General features: G+C 39.7%; 2 protein-coding genes and 1 long non-coding RNA gene across 3 annotated transcripts; 2 read left to right on the top strand and 1 right to left on the bottom strand.

Annotated features, from left to right (window-relative positions):
• The first annotated feature begins 1,017 nt into the window (after positions 1–1,017).
• Positions 1,018–6,394, top strand: LOC149733207 (uncharacterized). The gene is made up of 2 exons (XR_016385346.1): positions 1,018–2,608; positions 5,602–6,394. It is a non-coding gene; the product is annotated as an uncharacterized LOC149733207 (long non-coding RNA).
• Positions 2,605–6,394, top strand: LOC149733206 (uncharacterized). Its single transcript, XM_089881388.1, has one exon. The coding sequence runs from the start codon at positions 2,675–2,677 to the stop codon at positions 5,030–5,032; it is 2,358 nt and encodes a 785-aa protein (XP_089737514.1). The 5' UTR covers positions 2,605–2,674; the 3' UTR covers positions 5,033–6,394.
• Positions 6,395–15,700: 9,306 nt separating this feature from the next.
• LOC149733205 (uncharacterized) lies at positions 15,701–17,625 on the bottom strand. Its single transcript, XM_089881398.1, is given in 2 exon segments — positions 15,701–17,290; positions 17,292–17,625. Coding segments are annotated over 2 exon segments (816 nt in total). The 5' UTR covers positions 17,572–17,625; the 3' UTR covers positions 15,701–16,754.
• Between the last annotated feature and the right edge of the window lie 2,102 nt (positions 17,626–19,727).

Below are 19,727 nucleotides of genomic sequence, written 5' to 3'. Positions count from 1 at the left end.
TCTCAATATTGGCAGATGAAACGAGCGACGTCACTAATTCCGAACAATTGTCTCTGGTGGTGCGATACGTCCATGATCTTCTAGATGATACATCAGTGTTAAAATAAGTTTTTTTTTAGGATTTAGTGAAGCTGATGATTTAACGGGGAAAGGCCGTGTACAAATACTCCAGTTGCTTACACAATGGGGTTTGGAACCCGATAAGCTTAGAGGGCACGACGGCGCAGCGTCTATGGCGGGAAAAATAAAAGGAGTGCAAGCTGTGATATCTAGGCAGTATCCGTTAGCTGTCTGTGTGCACTGTGCCTGCCACTGTTTAAACCTGACCTTATCCTCTTCAAGTGGCATTCCAACCATACGGCGTCCAATGAAAACAATTCAAGGTTGCATAACCAAAGCATATATACTAAAAGCAATGACGCTCTTTACCGCCATTGGTGGATTTGTCATTCTTCCCAGCTTTACGAGATTATTCACCGTCACGCATGGTTGCCTATATTAAAGCTGCAGAGAAACAATTAGTAAATTACTAAAGTTACACACAAAATGTCTGTCTTGGAAACTGAATCTGCTTTAGAGAGGTTAATATTGGAAATTGAGGTCGATGTATCCGTTGAAGATGAGACGGAAAATAATGCAGGTTTGCTGTCAGTTTAGATGATTTGTGGACGAGAGCTGCTGAAAAAGTGAAAGAATATTTACCAGAGTGTTCAATGCAATATCAGTTTTTGGGGGATTAGATAGTTATTGGCGCCAACAACTAGTTGAACTGTACAGTATGGATTCCACAAAAATTGCCCATAACTTTTCTAAGGTTATTAATTGTGCTCCAAATGACAGAATCCTACGAGCTATCCTTGTAGAATTGCTTCCAATGCTTGAAACTGGTCATTGCACTTCAATCTCTGAAGAACCAGTGGTTTTAACAGACAACGTACCCATTAATGGAGATGAAAGAGAACTATGTTACTATGTTGGTGGAAGAGTCATTCATGCTATGTTTGTGAAAACCAAACACCCGGTGTTTATTAAACTTAGGAGTGGAACTGCAGATATTGGAAACGGAGATGAAAGAGAACTATGTTACTATGTTGGTGGAAGAGTCATTCATGCTATGTTTGTGAAAACCAAACACCCGGTGTTTATTAAACTTAGGAGTGGAACTGCAGATATTGGAAACAAACTTAATTGCTGGCTGCTAACTGAGGTTGGGCAACGCTTATTCGGGTCTATGGAACTGCTTATTAAAGCTAAATTGATTAATGGTGTAGCGGTTGATGTGGGAAAGCAGTAGATTTAATCTTTAATTTAATGCACCAACAAAATGTATTGAAGCCTCGAGACTGAATGTCTACAACTTACGTCCCTCTAATAACCGGTTTTTCGTGTACAACATTCTGGCATTCGTGTAAATATACGTCTTCTTTGTGTAGGCTCAAAGGGAGACAATTAAAGTATCGTCAAAGCGCAGTTAAAACACTCCCGATTTCTTTAATGTCTATCTTTGTATAATTACTGACGCTGCACACCCTACGGGGCAAACTCACTGGGCGTTTTATTATCTTTTTGCCGTGTGTGTTTCTGTTATAAAAAGGGTGCCCAAATACTGGACACTACGGTTTTTCGTCATGGCATTATCGTGAACGCTCTCCGCGATTACTATTTCGTGTGTTGTTCTCCGCCACCGTTGTCTTGTCAAATAAAGGAGTCAATATTCTGTTGAGTTGGGTGCTAGTCATTTCGATCGCCTAGATGAGGTTCAGGATCGAGTACGTGTAGAGAGTTACTGCTACTATTTATGACCACCCCCCACATTTGGTGACCCCGGGACACGACCTTCCGAAGACAAATCAACGGTGAAGCATTTAATTTATTTTGCATGCTTATTTTACATTATTACTTTGGGTTTCGTAAGTTATACCATGGCCCCAGGTTTTTCCTTTTTTAAACGTTTACGAAATAAGTCGAAGTATAAACGCACTGTGCCACCACCTTCCTCCTTTAGCACAAAAGATTTATCTTGTATATCGAGTGAAACTAGTCGGTTTATAAATGATAAATATGCCAATGGTGATGCCTATGGGAACGCGCGTATGGGTTATGTTAAAGCCGATCTTTTGGGTTATAAATCGCGCGAACAACCCCAATGTGTCAGTAAAGTATCCCCCACTACTAGTGTTAATGCAGGGATAACTGCACGCGAAATTATGCCAGATAAAATGACCAACTTAGAGATTCCCTTGTTCTCGCCTTCCTCTGTGCGCCTGTGGTTTGATACTATAGAACGCATATTCGACTCCAACCAAGTTTGTAGTGAGTGCGTTCGCTTCACTCACGCTGTTTCAGGCCTTGGGCTTGAACAAATTGATAAGGTCAGCCATGTTGTTTTAAATGGCGATGTTGATTTTCCTTATTCTAATTTAAAGTCTGCATTACTTAAGTTTTACGAACCGGCCGAAGTAGAACGGTTACCTAAGCGTTTTGACGAGACACAGTTCGCCTAGATGAGGTTCAGGATCGAGTACGTGTAGAGAGTTACTGCTACTATTTATGACCACCCCCCACATTTGGTGACCCCGGGACACGACCTTCCGAAGACAAATCAACGGTGAAGCATTTAATTTATTTTGCATGCTTATTTTACATTATTACTTTGGGTTTCGTAAGTTATACCATGGCCCCAGGTTTTTCCTTTTTTAAACGTTTACGAAATAAGTCGAAGTATAAACGCACTGTGCCACCACCTTCCTCCTTTAGCACAAAAGATTTATCTTGTATATCGAGTGAAACTAGTCGGTTTATAAATGATAAATATGCCAATGGTGATGCCTATGGGAACGCGCGTATGGGTTATGTTAAAGCCGATCTTTTGGGTTATAAATCGCGCGAACAACCCCAATGTGTCAGTAAAATATCCCCCACTACTAGTGTTAATGCAGGGATAACTGCACGCGAAATTATGCCAGATAAAATGACCAACTTAGAGATTCCCTTGTTCTCGCCTTCCTCTGTGCGCCTGTGGTTTGATACTATAGAACGCATATTCGACTCCAACCAAGTTTGTAGTGAGTGCGTTCGCTTCACTCACGCTGTTTCAGGCCTTGGGCTTGAACAAATTGATAAGGTCAGCCATGTTGTTTTAAATGGCGATGTTGATTTTCCTTATTCTAATTTAAAGTCTGCATTACTTAAGTTTTACGAACCGGCCGAAGTAGAACGGTTACCTAAGCGTTTTGACGAGACACAGTTGAATGCTCACAAACCCACTGAAATGTTGAACAAAATGACATCGTCGCTAAGCAGTCACGGCAATAACTGCGATGTCACTGAAAGCTTTTTTAATAAAGGATATGTTGATCGTTTGCCTGAAGATGTAAGGTACACGCTTGGTCTTGAATATGCGCAGCCTGATATTGAAACTCTCGCTTGTAAAGCAGATAGTATGATGTTAAATTTGCCGCATTTTGTTCCTAATTTATCGTCTACCATTCCTGATGTTGGTAACGCGCGCGAAACTCTTTCGCCTACCAGGATTAGCTTTCAGGCGTCTGTTAATGATAATTTGCGCATTCACCAGCTGATCGACGAGCGCAATTCAATTAAAAATGCTTCCTCTCAATGTGTAATACCCCCTGTTAATCTTGGCTTTTGCACGTCTAACGATGTTTATCAGCGCGGTGATGTTAATTTCCCACCTCGCAAGAATGCCTGGCGTTCACGTTGTTTTAATCAGCCTCCTTTCTGTCGCCACCGTAAACGGCGCAACCGTCGTTTTTCTCCGTCCCAATTCTGCTTTTATCATGCTACATATGGGTACCGAGCGCATAAATGCATTCAGCCATGCAGTTGGCATAATGATTCCAGGAAACGTGTTAAGTTTTCCACGTGCGCGGTGAGCCGGAATAATTGGACTTCTTACACGCCGTCTACCTTTAATGTATTTGATAATCGTCTAAATTTGTCTTTCCTTTGTGATTCTGGTAGCGCCGTTAGTGTCATTCCTTTATGGTTTGTCCCTCGTTTTAGTCGACGGAAGTCTATGCGCTTGCAAGATGTCTCCGGTAAAACCTTTAGCTCTTATGGTCAAATTAAACTTGTTCTTAATCTTAATATGGGTCGATCATTCGTATGGACTTTTAAGATTTGCGATATTGAACATGCGATTCTTGGAGCCGACTTTTTCAATCACTACCGCATTTTACTCGACGTGTTTGGTAAACGTATGATTCCCCAACATAACTTTCCTAATAAACGTTTAGCTTCTTCAAAGCGTACCAAACGTAGAAAGTTACGTCGTCGACGTCAAGCACATGTTTCTGGCACCAGAAACGATAATAATGGTCTTTCGCCTCTTCGGGAACCGCCTAAGGAGTCGGCAGGCCCGCTTGTACTTCGTCGTAAACAAAAACCGGTTAGTAAAGGCGCATATGGTTTTAATGCCGTTTCGTCGAAACCCCCTGATTTAAATTCTGCCTGTTCGCGTCCTGGGCCAGTTAATAGAGACGTGGGGCACCAGATTGTCACACGTGATCACCCGGTTGCTTACCGTTCCAATCCTCTTTCCACATCTCCAAAAATTAAAATCTCGGTTGTTAACGGTCCGCCTCGTGTTGGAGTTAAAACGCCTTCTTTTCCGAACGACGCCATTGATCTTCACGAAATTTCTCGCATGCAACAAAATAATGATTTTCTTAATGATATGGAACTGTATGGAAGTCTTCAAGTCGTAAATCGCCCCCTGCCTAACTGTAATGATGTCATATTTGGTGACGTATCCACCGGTTCTTTTCGACCCATTATTCCGTGTTTGCTTCGTCGCAAAGTTTTTGGTACTTTACATTCTTTGTCGCATCCATCAATCAGAGCCACACAAAAACTCATTGGCGATAGATTTGTGTGGTACGGAATGAGATCTGACATTCGTGATTGGTGTGTGTCTTGTGTTTGTAAACAACATGTGGTTAAATCGTGCACCTCTTGGTTAGTTTCGACGAGTGACTCGGAAATTATACTGACAATCTGGGTTGTATAAGTTACGGTGCGTCCATTTTTGCCTAGACTATTTTTTTGACGTTCCCACACAATTTAAATCCCCGGTAAAATATGTTAATTAGCGCTTTAGTAAACTCGAGGGAACGTCACGTCCCATACACCAGGCATATAAATCATCCCCTTTGTCTCATATTTTGTGTCTACTTCTATTACAAAGATTTCTCCGTTTACTATTTTATTTTATCAGTCAAACCAAACACTTAAATTTCTTCTTCTATGTTAATTATAATACACACTTTTATGTTTATAAAATTACTTTCCACGTCTATCCCAAAACAACCACAGAACTGCATAATTTTCTTTTTGCATTGCTCTTGGTTAATTACATTTCTTCATTCACTTTGCTAAAATCAATAACTTTGTTGTAATCACCTTTAATTTTGTGACATTTTTTTTCTATTTTAACATGATTTTGGTATTTTCAAAAAAATCAGTTTACAGCATTTCTTTTTGTAATTATGTACCATCACCTTATCTATGTTAAGACGTATTTTTTGTATCTATTCAATCTGAGACTTCATTATACTTCACCAAATTCGTTTTTTTTAGACATTCCCTGCAAGAACACTGATGCCCTACAATTGATCACCCCACCAATTAACACATCTACGCGAACGTACCGTTCAAATCCTCAAGTGAATATCACTGAAAATATGTCGATCAGTCGAAGTAAAGTTACGGCTACAACACAGTCGTGCAAACATCGAAGAAAACCAAACAAAAGAAATGAAACTCCGAGAGTTTTCCAGAAAACCCAAAGAGGAGGATCAATAATGAAACCAAAAACTCCAAAAGCCTTTAACAATAAAAAAAACTGAAATCATGAGGAACAGTTCGCGTGGATCGTCAGCACATGAAACCATCTTGTGTGGGTGTGAGCCTATTTGTAGCGGTTGATGTGGGAAAGCAGTAGATTTATTCTTTAATTTAATGCACCAACAAAATGTATTGAAGCCTCGAGACTGAATGTCTACAACTTACGTCCCTCTAATAACCGGTTTTTCGTGTACAACATTCTGGCATTCGTGTAAATATACGTCTTCTTTGTGTAGGCTCAAAGGGAGACAATTAAAGTATCGTCAAAGCGCAGTTAAAACACTCCCGATTTCTTTAATGTCTATCTTTGTATAATTACTGACGCTGCACACCCTACGGGGCAAACTCACTGGGCGTTTTATTATCTTTTTGCCGTGTGTGTTTCTGTTATAAAAAGGGTGCCCAAATACTGGACACTACGGTTTTTCGTCATGGCATTATCGTGAACGCTCTCCGCGATTACTATTTCGTGTGTTGTTCTCCGCCACCGTTGTCTTGTCAAATAAAGGAGTCAATATTCTGTTGAGTTGGGTGCTAGTCATTTCGATCGCCTAGATGAGGTTCAGGATCGAGTACGTGTAGAGAGTTACTGCTACTATTTATGACCACCCCCCACAATGGCATAAAGAAACTAAGCCAAAACAAATTGTCAGCTATTTGGTACCAAAAAAATGCAATTCTTCTGACCGACTTGGTTACGGATAACAACTCCAAAAATTTACTACTTGCAATGATCGAAAGGTATATCAGAACAAGATCTCATAAATATGCCCAACAGGTTGTTAGTCAACTTCATTATCATTTAAAATCAATGAAGCAGTCACAACAGAAACACGTTTATACTGGTCCAGGTATGTCATTTAGACAAAGCGGAAGCAGATAAGTTTCACATGCTTAATAATAGCTTTAGTTGAAAATTAGAATAAAACTCCTAAATATAATCTCCATCCTAGCGACAATGAGTGGTAGGAATACTAACCTACTATGATACCCACTGTAGCATTTGTACTGTGCTCAGTTTAATATGAATCAAGTTGGTTCAGGGGACTGGGAAAATGGTACAAAGTATACAACCACTTAAAAACAAAAAGCATTTCTTTATTACTTACAATACAGTGTAACTGCAGTGTAAAATATAAATACAGTAAAATACAAAAAAACAAAAAGCATTTCTTTATTACTTACAATACAGTGTAACTGCAGTGTAAAATATAAATACAGTAAAATACAAAAGTTGAAAATTAGAATAAAACTCCTAAATATAATCTCCATCCTAGCGACAATGAGTGGTAGGAATACTAACCTACTATGATACCCACTGTAGCATTTGTACTGTGCTCAGTTTAATATGAATCAAGTTGGTTCAGGGGACTAGGAAAATGGTACAAAGTATACAACCACTTAAAAACAAAAAGCATTTTTTTATTACTTACAATATACAGTAAAACAAAAAGCATTTCTTTATTACTTACAATATACAGTGTAACTGCAGTGTAAAATATAAATACAGTAAAAAACAAAAAAAAACATTTTTAAACCATATATATATATATATAAACACCGGATGTTTGGTTTTCACAAACATAGCATAAATGACTCTTCCACCAACATAGTAACATAGTTCTCTTTCATCTCCATTAATGGGTACATTGTCTGTTAAAACCACTGGTTCTTCAGACATTGAAGTGCAATGACCAGTTTCAAGCATTGGAAGCAATTCTACAAGGATAGCTCGTAGGATTCTGTCATTTGGAGCACAATTAATAACCTTAGAAAAGTTATGGGCAATTTTTGTGGAATCCATACTGTACAGTTTAACTAGTTGTTGGCGCAAATAACTATCTAATCCCCCAAAAACTGATATTGCATTGGACACTGGTAAATATTCTTTCACTTTTTCAGCAGCTCTCGTCCACAAATCATCTATACTGACATACAGCAAGCCTGCATTATTTTCCGTCTCATCTTCAACGGATACATCGACCTCAATTTCCAATATTAACCTCTCTAAAGCAGATTCAGTTTCCAAGACAGACATTTTGTGTGTAACTTTAGTAATTTACTAATTGTTTCTCTGCAGCTTTAATATAGGCAACCATGTGTGACGGTGAATAATCTCGTAAAGCTGGGAAGAATGACAAATCCACCAATGGCGGTAAAGAGCGTCATTGCTTTTAGTATATATGCTTTGGTTATGCAATCTTGAATTGTTTTCATTGGACGCCGTATGGTTGGAATGCCACTTGAAGAGGATAAGGTCAGGTTTAAACAGTGGCAGGCACAGTGCACACAGACAGCTAACGGATACTGCCTAGATATCACAGCTTGCACTCCTTTTATTTTTCCCGCCATAGACGCTGCCCCGTCGTGCCCTCTAAGCTTATCGGGTTCCAAACCCCATTGTGTAAGCAACTGGAGTATTTGTACACTCAGGCCTTTCCCCGTTAAATCATCAGCTTCACTAAATCCTAAAAAAAAACTTCTTTTAACACGGATGTATCATCTAGAAGATCATGGACGTATCGCACCACCAGAGACAATTGTTCGGAATTAGTGACGTCGCTCGTTTCATCTGCCAATATTGAGAAAATTCCGGCTTTCTTGACGTTCTGTACAACTTTTTCTCGAATTTGTTTTGAAATTAGGTCTCAATATCTCTTGGAGTCCCCGCGCGCTACCAATAAATTTAGAATGGCTTTAAAATTGCCTTCATTGCGCAGTACTTTTTTGCGCAAGTTACGTGGCCTTGTTTGTTTGCCCTTTCCGTTTCTCTTTTTTAGTAACCGACTGCAGATCGGACGTAATCCATCTGTTCGTATATATTTTACTGTTAATGTTTGTATTAATTTTAGTGTCTAACCCTAACGAAGCATTCTATTTGCATAAGGTTACTACATGTAAGTGAAATTTGTATATATTTGTAACTGTATGCAACACCCTGGAGTGGCCCTGTCTTCTCACTCTGTTTAACCGTCCCGCAAGAGTATCGTCCCGTCCCTTTACTTCACCCAATAAACTTTAAGAAGACTGGTAGTGCTAGGACGCGTTATAAACAGTGAGAAGTTCACGCGTGACACTGGTCACGCTTACACCCGATCAAATAGTTTCAGTTATACTGCCCCGGGTCCAGCCAGCCACGCCCGACACGGGTAGAATATAACAAGGTTAATGTTGGGTCGAGTAATTGATCTGCCACTGGATATCATGTATCCCAGCCCCAATGCCCGATTTTACCAATGCTATACCGATTACGTGGAACACATGCGACGGGTAAGTGCGAACAAGTAAGAAGTAATTTGGCCCGTGCAGCAGAGCGTCAGAAAAGGCACTTCGATCGGCGGGTTCATACGTTCACATTTGAAACTGGACAATGGGTGTGGTATTTTTATCCGCCGAAGGCTCGACAAAACATTTGTACAAATTAAAACTATTTTGCAGTATAAATAGCTTATATTTATAGATGACCGTGTCACATGCACTTTAAACAGGAACGATCGTGTTTTAAAATTTATCAGGCAACCTTCGCTTATGAGGATGTCTCAACCTAATATGCCACGAGGGGTGCCAATATCAGCTATCAGGACAACTACATTTGTCTGTAACTTTCCAACGTTAAGACAGACCCGAACACTACCATAGCACTTTATATTTTCTTTATTAGCGGGCGTAGAAATGACACCACATGGAGTTAAGTGGCCAATAGCACCGCTCAACAACAATTGTTCATAAACAGAACGGTCCAGAATAGTAGCACTTGACCAACTATCAACCAAAAACTTAGTAGGATTGACACCACATGGAGTTAAGTGGCCAATAGCACCGCTTAACAACAATTGTCATAAACAGAACGGTCCAGAATAGTAGCACTTGATCAACTATCAACCAAAAACTTACTAGGATTAGACAAAAGAACAATCTTGTTTTTCGCACTGATTTATGCTAGGAAAAACCCCCAAGCCCGAACCCTTAACACCTACTTTTAACCCTTAACCCCTAAATTTAAAAAAACAACAAATTATGTAATCTGTAACGTTGAATTCAAACGCGGTAATTCCACAGAAATAAAAAAGAATAGAACGCGCATCTCCAATGTTGGCAAAGGAGAGAGGTAATACCTAAACCATTCTGTGTGGTGTGGACGTATTTGTAGCGGTTGATTGTGTTCTAGCACAGATTTAATGATATAAATATAGCTAAATTTAACACTAATGCATAAAGATCGAATATCGTTGTATAGCGAAAACAAATGCATGACAGGAATGGAATGCAGTTTCACTGCTTTCGTAACATCTACTTTCCCGTCATTCTAATCGTGATAATAAAACAATTACCCAGGTGTGTGTATGCCAGGCGAGGCAATTGCCACATGCCAATGACGCGTTTTATTGTTTTGCTACACGTGTTTTTCGTTATATAATTTCCTGTACTGCCAGGCAGTACGGGGCTTGCAATACCCTGCTGTTCTCGTTTTGCCTCTAAGCACGATGCCGCACTTTTACCGTACAATAAAAATACAATAAAAGAGTTGTGCCGTACAAGTGTATACATCGGTGTGCAATGCGTTGACGGATAGCGTGTGCGTCGGGGCAGGATGGAACAGCGTCGTCGCGAGGCTGCGGAGCGCGAACCCACAACTTCAACATGAGCCGCCCCCCACAATATATTGCATACAAAACATTAATTACGTTCTAGGGTAGATATATTGATTACAAAACATGAATTACGTTCTAGGGTAGATATATTGCATACAAAACATTAATTACGTTCTAGGGTACATATATTGCATACAAAACATTAATTACGTTCTTGAGTAGATATATTGAATACAAAATGTTAATTACGTTCTAGGGTAGATGTATTGCATACAAAACATTAATTACGTTCTAGGGTAGATATATTGCATACAAAACATTAATTACGTTCTGGGGTAGATATATTGAATACAAAACATGAATATTGAATACAAACATTAATTACGTTCTAGGGTAGATATATTGCATACAAAACATTAATTACGTGCTAGGGTAGATATATTGAATACAAAACCTGAATTACGTTCTAGGGTAGATATATTGCATACAAAACATTAATTACGTTCTAGGGTAGATATATTGAATACAAAATATGAATTACGTTCTAGGGTAGATGTATTGCATACAAATCAATAATTACGTTCTGGGGTGGATATATTGCATACAAGAGATCACACAGATCTAATGCATGAGCACGGTATTGTGGGGGGCGGCTAATGTTGAAGTTGTTGCTCGCGCTCCGCAGCCTCGCGACGACGCTGTTCCATCCTGCCCCGACGCACGCGCTATCAGACTCCGCAACGCATTGCACACCGATGTATGACACTTGTACGGCACATCTCAGTTTATTGTACGGTGAAAGTGCGACATCGAGCTTAGAGACAAAGTGAGAACAGCAGGGTATTGCAAGCCCCGTACTGCCTCTCAGTACAGGAAAGGTTTATATAACAAAAAACACGTGTAGCAAAGCAATAAAACGCGTCATTGGCATGTGGCAATTGCCTCGCCTGGCATACACACAACTCGGTAATTGTTTTATTATCACGATTAGAATGACGGGAAAGTAGATGCTACGAAAGCAGCGAAACTACATTCCATTCCTGTCATGCTTTTGTTTTCGCTATACAACGTTGCTTTATATTCAATCTTTATGTATTAGTATTGAATTTAGCTATCTTTATATCATTAAATCTGTGCTAGAGCACAATCAACCGCTACAGTATAAACTAATTAGCACATTATTAATTACCCCTATCACTACAATGGTCGACTGAGATCGATCAAAAACAAATCAAAAGTAACCAATAACCAACAAAGCGGGTTTCAGTCGCCATTGGTGACTGTGGGGCAGTAGATAGAATGCATTTATTCGTGTTTTATAACTCATTAAACTTAAGACGTGTAAGGCTTGTGAAAGTTCGGTAAAGAATATGTGTAAATACGCTTTGTACAACTCATGTACCATGTGTTCACTCGTAAATTTACAATAGTTAAGCTTGTCGTTGTTTAAAAACGTTTGTTTTTGTGAATTTGGATAAACCGTAATCACGCAGTATTATAGGTAATGTTAGAAGTTAATATTATTCATTTCGTGGCGGCTGCACAATGATTTATTGCGAGCGGTAAACTAAAAGAGCGAAGAAACGAGAGACGCGGTGTTTATACCGAATTACCGAAGATAACGATAAGAAAATGGCACTTGTCTACGCTTCGGTGCACACACGCTAATTCTGCGGTTTTAAATCTGAAAATTTAGTTTAAAAATTATAAATAATAATATGATTTGATTTCAATCAAGAGACTAAAGAATAAATGCTAGAATTTAGAATTGATATAAGTGCGGAAAAAAATCGCCCTATCAGCAACAACACAAAGCCAAGAACAACTGTTCGACGAAAAAGGATCTATATGACCACTACCGTGCTCAACAAAACATGAATTACGTCTTATGGTAGATATATTGTACAGAAAATATAACTTATGGTGAGCATATATCACTTCCACTTATGTGGGCTGTAGCTCAATATATTATCGAAAATATTATAAATCGAATAAATCAATAAAATACATATATATTACAGACACAGTCATACATAATACAGCTTACTATGTAAACCACGTAGTTTCTACTTCTGCGACTGACATGTGATGCTATTACAAACCTATTTGCGCTGCGTAATACTGCAATTCCTTTTTTTTCTATTTAAATACTCGGGCATGTCGACAAGAATTACGTTCTGGGACAGAGGATAAAGTGCGTACCGTTGTTGAACATTAATCTAACGATATCCAGTACTTAGTTTTCGGAAACCAATATTTTACCATTTTCGGTCCATTCAAATTGTGTGGTTCATAGATGTCACATATATAACTAGATAACTCGGCTTGTTTCCAATATTCCAACCGACTAGAAGAGCCACATATTGCGTCGCTTAGGACCCACCTTACGAACTAAGTCCCAAGACGCTTGGGACTCACTTTAGTATGGGAGGTTAGGTAAAAAGAGCCATTAAGGAAAAGTAATATATTATATAAGTGGGATTGGGGAGCTAATTCATGTCGTTTTTGTTTTAGATATATATAGTGTTTTTCGCGTCCAAAATTATTCTGTTGTCGTAATACAATCGTTTCGATTGACATGTTTCTACCAGGCGCTATTGCGCATGCGCAAAGACACTACTGCGAATGCGTAATAAATTCGGGTGGTCTTTTGCATTTGGTAGTCGTTGAACAAGACCACCCGGTCTAAATTTATTACGACCCTCCGTTGAAAATATTCCAGACAATAGACAGGACGTTTACACACTAAAACTTTAAAAAAAGTATTTGAATTAAAGTCGGCAGGAACTGAGTTGGTATGTTATTTGTAGCCTAAAAAAGTAACAAACTTATTTTATGGTGGTTGAATAAGCAAATTTTACTTGTAATTTACAGGTGCTGGTAGACCAAAGTGATCATAGAATACAACAAGAGAATAAAGCTATTATGAATGGGCATGTATAATGAATGGGTAAATGAATGTAACTTACTTTATCCTCGCGTGGCCGAAAAACGACGGTTGTTATCACACGGGTTTAAACTCTCGTGCCAGCTTACGAGTTACCATGCATGTTACTTTGTGGGTGATTATACTTTTTTGGATGTTTTTGTTTTTTATGTATGGCTAATAATTAGACAACCCATTAGTTGGAGCAATTGCCGTTAAGTGTCTTGCCCAAGGACACAAACGCCCACAATGGTAGCAGCGTCGAGCCTTAAACCCATCCTCCCGGTTACAGGCAGACGCGCTAACTACTATGCCACGGCGTCGGACCGTATACTCCGTTGTAACGTATTCTTTGTTGTGTCTGCTGTGTGCGCATTGGGTTGTATTTAGCGGAAATCCGGGTTCTGCACAGTCTGAAATCCGAATAACCTTAGATTTTCTCAGTCATTATATTTTGGAAACGCTAGCGAGCGGTACGTTAAACCGCAGCCTACAATACCGATAATAAAAGCTTTAATTGTGACAAAGTTGTTACATTGGTGACCACAGAGGAACCATGGAAGAAAGGCCTCAGTTAACTTTTCCAGTATGTTCGACGGGAGTATAGCAGTTGGGGCGGCGACTACAAGCAACATTTTAAAAATATAGGTCGTGTGAATAAGTAGTCAGTTCAAAAAAACGGGTCGTCGTCATGCCGCCGTGTTTAGCTAGGAAACTCTTCTGTAAGTGCAGGGTAACTTAAACGGCGAGGACAAATGAAACTTCGCTTGTCTAACAAATGAGCTCGACAGCCACTATGGAACCACAAATGTTACATTTCTGTCTAGTCCTAACGTTTGTAAAACACCCGTGGTCAGATAAAACCGTATTGTAATATAAAGCTGTATATAAAAACAAGGAACGTCCGACTCTTAACACGACATAGTACGTACTCGCTTTACACTTAGTCTCTAAGGCAGTGACCTAAAGACGGGCGTGGTCTAAGAAAGTAATTAGCGTGGGAGGGAATTTGAGGGAGCAGGTGGAGCGCATACGGCTCAAGACACATAGGGCGAGTTTTTTGTAACAATCTCCCCCTCTTCAAATGTCTGTGTCACCTGACACGGAAGTTACGTGAACACAAATGAGAAAACGTACATATAAGGTGCACAAAATAAAATACACGCACGAAATACCACACACACACACCAGATCTCTATAAATTTAAGTTGCACATTAACACAACAACAAAACACACATAATTAAACATAAATCTGGTAGCGAGTAACGACTACACCGATTCAAATTAATTAAACTCGTGCAAACAAAGTGGGCTAAAACTAAATCAAAGAAAACAAAACAACAAACAGAGAGAAGCATTTACAAAATTTACGAAATAAGTTTCCAACTTTTTCTTGAAAAAAAAAGGGAATAAAATGTGCAATGCATAGCGTTTAAACCTCAAACGGTGACGTGTTTCAACGTCTTTCTACTTCGGGGTAATATGCCGGTCTTCCTGATGTTCGTTGTGATCTTCTTTGCTCGTGTTGACTTTGCCGCCCCTGTGCTTCCAAAACCTGATGTGAATACTGGTTATAATACCAGTAAGCGCCAGGTTGTAGCGGAAAGTTTCTTCGCTGTTGCCGTTCTAAATTTTCGGCTCGGTTCTGATCGCTGTCACACTCCCTCTCCTGAAAGTCACCATGACTTTTCTTCAAGCGATTAAACGGACTGTCTGTCTTCGGGAATCCTTGTCCATAACTACGTATTAACCGGTGGGACAACCTCTACCACCTTGAATGGACCCCTATAAAGCAGATGAAACATTTTCTTTTCGTTGTTTCTCAGCACAGTGTCCCGTAAAAGCACCGATTCCCCGACCGAGAACGTGGTGATCTTGGAAGCGTTTCGATTTCATCGTTCTTTCATTGACTGACGCCGTTTTCTCATTCGATTTCGTACCACCTCGTGCACTAGGATCATTCTGTCTTGTAATTCGGACATTAGTGTGGTCGTTGGCATAAATAATGGACTTCCTTTCATCAGGTCGACTGGTAGCTGTAGATCTCTACCTGTTAAAAGGAAGTGCGGTGAAACGCCGGTTTCTTCGTGACGACTCGCATTGTAAGTTGCGCATATCGACGATAGTGCTTCATCCCACAGGTGCGGGTCGTTCTGAACATAGTTTTGTAGCATAGATAATCGTTCGATTATTTCTTTCTACTCCGCCATTCCCAGAAGGATGATAGCTGGAAGTGCGGCTTTTCTTGCATCCAAGTAACTGGTCAGTTTCTGGAATATTGCACTTTCAAAATTGCCACCTTGGTCGGAATATACACGATCGTTCAGCGACTCGGCAGGCTGTCCTTTTCTTTTGCCAGGTGACCTCCCCCATGGGCGTGCATTATTGCTGGTCGCATTGGCTCGGGTACCAGAACCTACAGTCTCATCGTGTCAAGTGTATCTTCACATTTCCTTTTTTATGCGACGTGGATATTGTCGAATTGGTGTTGCAGAGCCAGTGTCAATGTGATGTTTTACGATGTGGGTCATTCCTTGATCGCGGTCGGATAATAAAAACGCAGCTGATCTTTTTCTTAAAATTTCAACAAGGGACGAACGTTCTACTTGGCTGAGGGGTATAGCGTCAACGTTCAGTTGTTTTAATAGTTCAGACACGTTGTCTGATGATGTATCTTGATCGTTATTTGCTGTTACGTTTGTGACACTGCAAATCGAACATACGTTATTATAATTTACATTTGAGCGGATAACATAATATCTTTGTTTGTAAAATTAGCTAATCTTACTCTAACCACATTGGCAATAGCCCTTGATACGCATACCGCGGTTAGTACTTCGTATTTTTGGAAAAAGGGAGGGCATCTTTCAATAAATACATCGTATTGTTCAAAGTTAGATATTGAGTTAATTTTGCATGGAAGGGAGACTTCAGTGTAGGCGGGTATTTTAGGTGTTTTCAGCAAACAAACGTTACAGTCGTAAACCGTACCTTGGTTATGTTCCAGGGAAACCCTGCTGACAAACGTCATAGCTTCGTAATCAACGATGCATTGATTATCCTCCAAAAAGTCCATACCAAGTATGACGTCTTCCGTCAAGTCATTGGCCACGTAGACCTTTGTCATTTTTTTTATCTTGGCAATACGGGACGTTCATGACGGCAATTCCTGCCATCGTGATTGGACTTCCGCCAGCTCCAATGAACCTTTCTCCAACGCGTACATCCAATGTGCGCCGATTAGTGTGGTGCATAAAAAAAATCCTTTGATATAACTCTTATGGATGCACCGGTATCAACTAGTGCGTAGACCGGGATTCCATCAATGCAAATACATGTGTAACGGTGACGATCTTTTGCCATAGTACTAAGGCGATGCGCAGGAGGGGCAATCGTCTCTTCTACGTCGGTTATTGTATGATGTCTGTTGAAATGAAACTCTACGGCCTTGTCTTGAAGGGCAATTGCGACTAAAATGCCCCACCTCACCACAGCGATAACACGGCCGTTCCACGTGTTCTAACTGCCTGCGTTCGCCGAAACCAACACAATTGCCGACCGATGAACGGCGCAAACCTTTGATTTTTCGCTTGAGGTCTTTGACCATCTCTTTGAGATTTTCGAGGTCGCCACTGCTTACGCGTCTAGGAGATTGGCAGTCTGTCACGGCTGCAACGTCTTGTTGGAAATGCGGTGTTTCTAACAAAAGGAGTTTCTTTGCGGAGGCAAAGAAGGTCGGTACCTGGACGTTTTCGTTTATAATTCGTTCGGCTTGTTGTCTATTGCGTAGTCCACCAACTAAGACGTTGTACATAATTTCATTTCTTGTGGTTTGTTCGTTATTTCCCGGATAAGCCATCTTTCCTAAGTTTGAAATTGCGGTAACGAAACTTTTATTCGTTTCACCGATTGCTTGTGTCCGTTGGAACAATTGTTGTCGGGTGCTTCGACATCTTTAGGCAAAACAGGGCTTTCTCCTTTAAGACCTGGTACGTGCATTCGTGCAGAGAACACTCGGGATCCTCCATTTCGAACTTGGTTTCCTCGGGCAAGCTTGACATGAAGGCATGCTTCTTTGCGGCTTCTGTTGCGTCCACGCTTAAACAAAAGCTCTCGAACGTTGATAAAAATGAATTGAAATTTTGCCCAAGTTCAAACCTAGGTGATGGGTAAAAGAAATTCATCATAAACCGTCACTAAAATTGTAAAATCGTTCTAAAACTGTTAATCCACGGGTCCTGGCCATAGATATCATATATATAACTAGATAGCGCCATTGGCAAATTTTATGTCGCCATTTGGGCACGCTTGACTGCACACGTTTTGTCCCCATACACAGCATCATAGCAACGTGGAGAGGTGTGCGCTGATTGATTTTTTGTGTTTACGAGTAATAGTATGCTTGATGCTGTTAAAATCATTCACGAATCTGTATTGAACATGGGAATTTGGTGTATTTACTAGGATTTTTAATAAAAAAAGAAGAAAATTCAACGAAAAAAAGTCAAACGGAAGAACTTAAGTTGGGAACTCATTGGTTTTGAAAAAGTATTGGTTTTGAAAAAGTACGCTTTTCATAAGTTGTTTTCTTATTTTGCGTCCACACGTCTTGGCTGTAAATTCTTTTCCCAGATGGTGAAGGCGAATGCTGCAGTATTTTTTGGCAATTAATTTGATTAAACCAAAAACATGGTTATCGGTAACACTACAGTCGAACATGTGTGAGTCCGGGCATCTGAACCATTTCAATAAATTGATATTTTGCAGTACTGCAGATGCTATTCCATTTAGTAAACCAGGACCTTGAGGCAATTTACCGGCAGTAGTGTGTAAGATTCGCTGAAAGCTTTTTTCTGCTTCAATACAGACAGCAACAACACTGCTAGATGGCTTACAAAGACCACCCTTATCCTTTAACAACAGGAATGAATGAACTACGTCATCAGGTGACCAAAGCAGAGCAGTCTGATTTGTTGTTTTCTTTCAAAGGTGATTTGTACCCACGACCTAAAGGATTCCTTTTAAATATCAGTTTAAAAATAGTTTAAAATATCAAACAGCCGATCAAACAGTTTAATGAAATCCACTGTTGCTTCACTTCCAACAAACTGAGGTAACTTTAAATGTATATTGCAATATTGGATGGCATCAGCTACACTTGCACTTAGAGTTTGACTTGCAAGATTTACCTTCATTTTCTCTTGCCACCAATTTACATGATCTCTTTTTAACTTGTTTGCCAAACGTAATCCCTCTTTTTCTTGCAGTTTTTGAAGTTCCACTATGTACTGCCAATTGATTTTTCGGCCATATTTATCGATTAGAACACCCCATTCAGCAAAAGTATTTCGTACAAGTTTCAACATGTGACATGCATCGAGAAAAACATGCACTCTGCTTTCTTCATGAGTGAGAATTGAAAAAGATGACTGCATATTTAGTGGATTTAAACTTGCTCCTAATTGTGTTAACATGCTAAAATGGCAGGACGGTCCATCACCTGTCAAGGAAATTACTTTGGCCCCGGTTTCACATAACCTTTGAATGCAAACTTTCACTATGTTTGCACGCTCGACCCCAGAGAGACCAGCGACAAAAAAGTACCCAAGTGGAACTTTCCAGGATTGATTGACTCCCACAGCCATTATTACAAGGACTTCTTTAGCTACAGGAGATGAGTCATCCGGTTCATTACCCACGCCAAGGTCAACAAACCCCCTGTATTTAGTTCCATCCCACGACAAATGCTTTCGTATGCACATCTCATCAAGCATAAGTGCGCAAATTATTGGTTGTGAAGATGCCGCTTTAACCTTGATAGCTGCAAAAGCAATTTCAGTGAAGCCTGGTTCAGCTGGGACTTTAGTATACCACTTGCGAATTTGCGCTGGATGCGGTAATGCCAACCCGAAACACCGTCGAACAAACATATATGCTTTTGTTGAGTAAAACTGAATTGTCAGTGCAAATGCTTTTAGCTCCTATGGATATGTTTTTCCCATTCCTGATTTTTTTACAATTCGCTTGAAAATTTGATTTGGCACATCACTAAAATTGTTTTGAAGCAAGTCAGCACAATTTTCACTAATCATATTCTTTTTCTTCGTTGTATTAATTGCATCTTTTAATGTTAAAATTTGTTTTCCAAGTCTGCGTGATATGTCTTGATGTTTCTTTAGTTTTTTTTTAACAAAGGATAACTTTTCTTTATTTTTTTGTAATTTTTTACCAAGATCTAAGTTAGATTTACCAACTGAATATATATGGTCATGTTCTATAGCACTTTTGCTGGAACAAGGAAGGGTCAGTACAGGGATTTTCCTGTTAGTTGGTGGTTTTC

Source organism: Ciona robusta, chromosome 7 (assembly GCF_009617815.1).
Source record: "Ciona robusta chromosome 7, ASM961781v2".
Lineage (NCBI taxonomy): Eukaryota > Metazoa > Chordata > Ascidiacea > Phlebobranchia > Cionidae > Ciona > Ciona robusta.
The sequence above is the reverse complement of the archived record's forward strand: the minus strand, read 5'-3'. Positions and strand labels throughout refer to the sequence as shown.

What these genes read in the sequence shown, in the direction of transcription:
- LOC149733206 (XM_089881388.1), top strand. Translation starts at nt 2,675, where the DNA reads ATGGCCCCAGGTTTTTCCTTTTTTAAACGTTTACGAAATAAGTCGAAG.